This window comes from Dunckerocampus dactyliophorus, chromosome 1 (assembly GCF_027744805.1).
Source record: "Dunckerocampus dactyliophorus isolate RoL2022-P2 chromosome 1, RoL_Ddac_1.1, whole genome shotgun sequence".
Taxonomy (NCBI): Eukaryota; Metazoa; Chordata; class Actinopteri; order Syngnathiformes; family Syngnathidae; genus Dunckerocampus; species Dunckerocampus dactyliophorus.
The window spans coordinates 15793206-15800654 of NC_072819.1; the positions used below are offsets into that span (position 1 = coordinate 15793206).

Genomic DNA, 7449 nt, shown 5'->3' on the forward strand with positions numbered 1-7449 from the left:
GTAGATGTTAGGACAACCACGCAGTATAGTCCGATGTGAGCTACCTGCCATGGCCGAGGACGGTGCTATGTAAGCGGACACATGCTGTGAGCAGCCCCGGGTGGAGCTCTGGAGGCCAGGAGAACCAGATTATGCAGCAGGGGGGAGCCACCTGCCACGGCCAGTTGAGGTGATTTGTAAGTGGACACATGCTGTGAGCAGGCCAAGGTAGAGCTATAGATGTGAGTAGAACGACCCAAGTGCTAAGTTCTTTGTATGCGATATGGATCACCACGTTAATTTCACTGAAGACTGCTACTGTATGAAGAAACACCTTTACGAGTACGGTATAAACACATTTTGGATGCAAACACCTCAATCTGCCACCATAGCGACAAGCATTCAAAGCATTATACATGTTATAAGACTTACTTTCACAGAGGTATTCACCTCCATGTCTTTGTCATCCAACACCTCAGCATCAGACATATAGTCCCATCGCCGGTGGTTCCAATAAATATGGCTTAATTCAATGTTCTGCAAGTTCTCTATTTCATCTCAAATTTTAATTCATAATTCATGTTTGTTCCCCTTCGAAAACTAATGACACTGCTTAAATCTTATATTTTTTCCCAAATTCCATTTAATTTTTTTATAAATTGCATTGTATTTTTTTCAAATTCCATTTTTTCCATTTTATACTTTTAAATTGCGTTTTTTTACCTTTTAGACTTATATTACCAGCACAGAGTGTGTACTTTGTGACAGTAAATAAAATGTCCATTTATTAAATTCTAAAATCCGTATATTTATTGATGCAATACATCACTGGCCAATTTCGCCCAGAATTTCAGAAACGGGTGTAGCTTGGCTAACTTTTCTAATGGGGTGTCAGCCTCTGCACATATTGCTACAAAATCCTCAACAAACTGTAATTCCACATGCTGGTGGTGAAAGAAGATGTAGCTACCAATGCAATTCCAATTGCGGTATTAGTAGGGTTGGGCATCATTGAATTTGAACAATTGCAGTTCTGATTCCTCATTTCGATTATGGTTCCTAACGATTCTCAAATCAATGCTTTTAAGAGGCAGGATCATAAATGTTTGCATACATCAAGCAAGCCCAAACCAATTTTTGACAAGACAAGACAACGAGAAGACAACAAGAACGGTGGAGATACTCATTACTGAGTCCTACTGAGAACATTTTTTGTTGTGGTTTGGAGAGTTTTTTGGTATTTTTTTGAGCGATAATCTTAAACTTTTGATCAGCTGATAAACAGCCTATTTCAGTTTAATTGCTGTTTTCAAGAAATTACTTTTTCAAAATGCTTTTTGTCTCACTCCCCCTTCTTGTTTTTGTATATTGTAGTTGGTGTAAGCTATTTTTATGACACACTTATTTTGTTGTGTTTACATGAATAAACTTGCATCTTGCAGCCATGGCTCCCATCCTTTATTTACACCAAACTTCCACAACAGCGGGCATATTGAAACCCTCGGATACATTGGCATGAAACAGACATCATCTGTTGTTTGACTTTTCTGACTGCTTCGAGGAAGCCGTACGTCGCATGTCAAAAAAGGGGCAAAATCTTATTGGTACAACATTAATCGGGAGGTGTTTAATCATGTTGGTCGTGCACCCTACTTTGCATGATATCTTTGTGTTGCCGGGAGAAATCCCGGGAGAAATCAGAATGTTATCACCTCATCGATACTTGAGACTCGATGCCCAACCTTAGTTACTAATGCAAGCTATGTAGATGTAAGAAACCTTATTTTCCAGAAGATGTGCGACAATCCTCAACTTTGGCAATGTTCAAATCCAAGCTGAAAAAGCTTCTATTCAATTGTGCATATGACAACTGAAAGTATTTTGTCTTGACTCTTTTACTTCATTTTTATTTTTGTTGTTTCAGGCAATGATTTATGGAATTTTGTGTAATGATTTTAGAGTGATTTTATGTTTTATAGAATGATTTCATGAAGTGTTTTTGCCCTTCTTTTCTGTAAAGCACTTTGAATTACCTTGTGTACGAATTGTGCTCTATAAATAAACTTACCTTGCCTTATTTTGTTGCCAGACAGTGTGTGGCGAACAGAGCTCTTATTTTGAAGGCCGGAAGTGTGTTGTGTGTGCTGTGTTTATTGACGGTTAAGACGAGCTGGGAGCAAAAATAAATATGCCTCTCCTCCTAGTTTCAGCACAACGTAAAACGATTGTTTGAATTAAGAAGCGGTAAAACACAACACGGTGTAAACACACTCATACAGCCTGAGTCACTCACACACAAAGCTGCACTAGCATGCTCTGCTACTAAGCTAACCCCGCTTTTACTGCCAGCTTTTTCCGGTTCATGCTGAGATTCAGCCACGATTGAGCAGTCCGCTGGGAAATACTTCCCCACACAAACGTTGCTCTTCCTCACGATGACAGCATTGAATTATGTTAATTTCTGAGAGATTCCACGTTTAACTGTAGATTCTGTTTTTATTGGGTAATTCCGATATAGAAAGCAACCAAAAGAATACCGACTGCAACACACAAACCGAAAGCAGAAGTGACACTTTCAAAGTAAGAGTTTTCAAAATAACAGTCTCTGCATAAAAATTAAGAATTCTCAAAAGGTATCGCCAAATCGATATGTGGCGGTGAAAATGATTTAGTGGCGTACATACATGAATGTATGGGAAACACTGGTATTAAAGTGGTATGGCATCTCCCTACTTATTTGACCACTAGCAGGGGGGGACCAGTGCGGCCAAAACTACCAATCCAGAGTAAAAGTGTTCCCAAAATGTGAAATGGCAATGCTCCCTTGAAAGGAACCAGGGGATTATTCTCCATGGCAAGCTACCCCCCATGAAGCCCAAGGTGTGAATAGCTTCTCACCCAGCCCCAAAGATGGTATGTATACGGGCATTATAGCAGAGATATGCCTGAATACCCCCGCTTACTCAGGGCTGTACAGTGCGAGCATTTCACTCACATTTCACATGCGCCTAGAAATAGATTGTGCGAGTAGACAAAAAAAAAAGGGAGCACTCGTGCGAGTACGTTTTTCAAGCCTTTAATTCGCATTTTGCTCCTGAAATAAGTCCATACAAAGTGAATCAAACTAGAGCAAAATTTTAATGTATCTGTATATAAATCTACAAGTCTTCTACTACTTTTCTTTGTTTACATCAGCAACTCTCACGATGATGTCTCAGCTGTACAAGCTACACTTGCTTACGTAGCTAACTAGCTATGCTATCAGTTGGATACTAGTGATGGAAATTTCAGCTCTTTTTAGAGAGCCAGTTCTTTGGGCTCGGCTCACTAAAAAAAAGACAGATCTTTCGTCTCCGAAGTGGATCCTCAGATTTTTTTGTTGTCTTAATTTATTAACAAATGATGTGCATTGTGTAAAATGAATTACTAATGTAAAAAATGCATGATATCAAATGTTTATTATCTAAATTGATTTTTATTTAAACCTCAATGAGCAGCTACAAAAAATATATTATGTTATATTATAAATAAAATACAAAAACAAAGACCCATCTCAATAGACAAATTAAGTTAAAATAGGTCATCTCATTTCTCACGAACAAATCAGCTTTAAGGACACCACAGCATGTGTTTAACCCCGCCCCCTGCTCTGTGTGGACACAGAGATGCCGCCGCACATCTTACATCTTGACCAATGACATTTGCCTTGAACAGGAAAAAAAGACGAGGAAAAAACGAATCGGTTCCTAATTGGCTACCAACAACGTAAGCTGGCTCCTGTCATTCATTTTAAAGAACCGGCTCTTTGAGCCGATTCGTGGGCCAATGATGTATTGCATCATCAATGTATTGCATCAATAAATGGAAGGATTTTTGCATTTTATTCACTAACCCAAATAGCACACACTCTATGCTGGTAAAATAAGTGGAAAAAGTAAAAAACTGAATCCTAAAAAATTAAAACTGAGAAAACGGATTTCATAGGACTCTAAGAGAGTTTGTTAAAAATAACTTTTCTAGTATTTTGCATGCCCATTTTTTTTTCATTTTTATCTTTTATTACCCCGCCTGTCGCCCGAAGTCAGCTGGGATAGGCTCCAGCATGCCCCCGCGACCCTAATGAGGAAGAAGCGGTATAGAAAATGGATGGATGGAATGATGGATCATTTCTTGGATTGGGGACCTGACTTACAGAGGTTTGTTACAAAAACCAAACCGTATTGTTGGTCATGCTGTGTAATAAAAAAGTACATTCAGCAATACTTTGGTTGCGTTATGTTTAATGCTTGGAAGAGCTATTTTCATAACCATATTCAATTCCACAAATTCATGTTTCTAACAAAAGCTTCTTATTATTATTAAAACAGACAAACAAACAAAAGATCAGTACCGGATCGGTTCGGCCCGGCAAGACTATTGAAAAAATCTGATCGGAAGCCAAAAAACGTCGATCGGGACATCCCTAGTTTGTATGCGTCGTAACTCTGCTCTGAATTAACAGAGAAAGCGAGGAAGCGTTTCTATCGTCATGCATTTAGTTTGTAATCAAATTACTCTGTAATTAAAAGTTAACTGCTTTGTTTTTGTGTCTTAAAATAACTCGTTTTTACACTTGATGTTCATAAAATGGGCAAGCATGAGGCCATCTCCCACGCGATTCTTGTTCGCTTTGCGTTTCATTAGTATTAGCAGCGCTTGACTTATTTTTACATTTGTACAGCAATTCTGAATTAGCAAAAAAATGCCATTATTAGAGCCACATCTGCTTGGTGAATCATGTTCAATTACATTATTCAAGTTAAGTGTTTGTTTTTGTGTCTTAATTACGCTTACATGACAATTAAGAATGATAACATTTTACTTCAACTTTTTTTTAAGCATCCTTAAACAGATTAAAGGAGGTACAGGGAATTTTGAGCACGTTAGAGCAGTTCATCCGAAATTCGGCACTTTCAGACCTTCAAATCAACTTCAAATTAAAATATGGTCAAGAATTCCAAACAGGAGTTTGAACCTGAACTTACACTGCCCTGATTCACTGTGCTCCATTTGACACCCGTACAGTGATGACCTCTTTTGTGTCAACTATCAACTCCTGGAGTGCTAAGAAAGCAAAATTCTGGCGAGCGGGACATGCAAAGTTCTCTTCCAAGTGCTGACGTAAAGAGTGTTGCACACAGCATGGATCGAGCTGATGTTAGATGCACATGCACCTGATAACATGCAGTGAAATACTCACAAGAATAAACATTTAGGAATAACACTATACACTGCTGGAATTAAAAGAAAGTCCGAGCAAGTGAGTGACTGCTAAAAAATAAATAAATAAATAAATAATAAAATTACATTTGTTTAATAATGTTATTTAATTTTATGGGCAAGTGTACATTTTAAGGTTCCACACACGATTAAACAAAACAATGCTATTTCATTTATATAATGGCACATATTACTTTTTTTCCACGAAAAAACTACTTTATTCCTTTAATGTTACCACTTTTTTATCTAAAAGACCATGATATGCTTGTAATATATTTTGGCTTTTTTTTTGTAAAAAATTACACTTGAAAAACAACAACTTTATCCTCATAAAAGTATGACAATTTTTATAAAAATATGACTGTTTTTTCTACACCATATGCCTTTATTCTTAGAATATTATGAATTTTTTCCTGCAAAAATTACAGATTTTTATACATTAGACCTAATATGACTATTTTAGACTTTACTGTAGTAATATAACACCTCTCCACCCTCCAATAAAAATATGGCCTCTATTGTGGTAATATTATATATTTTATATAATAAAGTCATTTACATCAGTGTTAAAACCCGTATAGCCCTGAGAATTAGTGTCATTAAGATGAGATTATTTGGTTACTTATGGGAAAAACCCTATAGCCTATAATATGAGATATAAAATCAAATTATTAACTAGTACAGCTACTTTTACTTGAGTGGATTTTAAGACCTGTACTTTTATTCATGCAAAATGAAAATTAAAAAATAATGAAAAATAAATAAATTTTTTTAAAGTAATTACTAAATGAATTAAGTTTGTGTAATACATCCATCTTCTAGGCCGCTTATCCTCGCGGGTATGCTGGAGGCTATCCCAGCTGACTTCGGGCGTGAGGCGGGGTACACCCTGGACTAGTCGTGTGTAATACAGAATAAAAATAATTTTAAAATGAACATATGTAATGAAGAAGCAAATCTACATTTAAGGTTTAACGTTATTTGTGTCAACCTGACTATTAAACAACACATTGCTATTTTTAATGGCATGCACTTGAGTACTTATCCCCAGTATATCTCCAATATAAATAGATCTATTCACATTGGTATTAAAAAGTTTATAGCCTTTAGAATGTTTGTCTTTGTTCTTAAAATACGATAAATACCGGAAATACTATATATAACATGAGGTATACAATCCTATTATGAGGCACACCTGCACAATCTAAACAGCTGTGCTTGATGTCAATAAAGAATAAAGCTTTATATAAGTATATGTTATGTGTTATAACCTATTTCTTTAAATTAATTAATAACATTATAACATTTGAACCATAAGTTTATGTTCGCCTTTGTCCCGAACGAGAGTAAAAGTTAACCAGCCCCCTCTTCCTCTCACTATCTAGCAGTGCTCGTACAAAGTGAAGCAGGTGTCAATCAAAACACGTTGACGCCATGACAGGTGACACACAACGTTAGGAATACAAAATAAAACTACGAAAGAATTTTTTTCTTTACCTGCGAGATGTCATCGCAGTCACTCCAGGTTGTCAGAAGCCGTCAAAGGTTACGCTTGTTGGCCGCACTGGAGTGACTGAGCAGCGGCTGACAGTCACAAAGCTCCGGCTATTGGCTAACCCCGCCGTCAAACCATACGTACTACAAACAAACATGGCGCTCAGCTTCCGGATCTTGTCTTCAGAACAAAAGCATTATGACACTATGACAATGACCTTCAAAACAAAAGCACAAACGGTTTTTTTCTACGGATGAGGCAGGCTTACCCAAACATTCTCAACAGTCACGTGCAGTGAGGTTTATGGCTGCTGACTTCTTTTAAAATGTTATTTATAATCTTTTATGTTTATATTAATACAGGTTGCTCATTAGGAGATAACAAGAAACAGAAGAGAATAGTTCACTCTAGTAAAAAATAAAAAATGTTTTCAATTTGTTTTCAAATACTTCTTGGTCACATTTATTTATTTTTTTATTACCTGAAAAACATTTGTGCTCTTACCTTTTATCTCTATATAGGGTACATGCATCCGATCCTTCACCAGGAAAAGCTGTGATACTTCGTTGTAAAAGTCTGATCACTTCTCAGTGATCATTTTGGCAGTCAAATTCATTCATTCATTCAGAAGAACATAAACATACAGTATATTTAATGCATTTGATTTTCTGCTCTTAAGCTGATACGGTCAAAAACAAACCACTGGATTTTCCTCT

General features: G+C 36.6%; 1 protein-coding gene across 2 annotated transcripts in view; it reads right to left on the minus strand.

Moving 5' to 3' along the window:
* The window catches only part of ptpn11b (protein tyrosine phosphatase non-receptor type 11b), a 71081-nt gene extending 64204 nt beyond the window's left edge, over positions 1–6877 (minus strand). For both annotated transcript variants that reach the window (XR_008572712.1, XM_054790010.1), the window contains exon 1: positions 6736–6877. Coding sequence is in view for 1 of the 2 variants with exons in the window: in XM_054790010.1 (XP_054645985.1) it covers positions 6736–6749 (14 nt within the window). In the remaining variant the exon portion in view is untranslated. The remainder of the gene's footprint in view (positions 1–6735) is intronic.
* Positions 6878–7449: the final 572 nt, after the last annotated feature.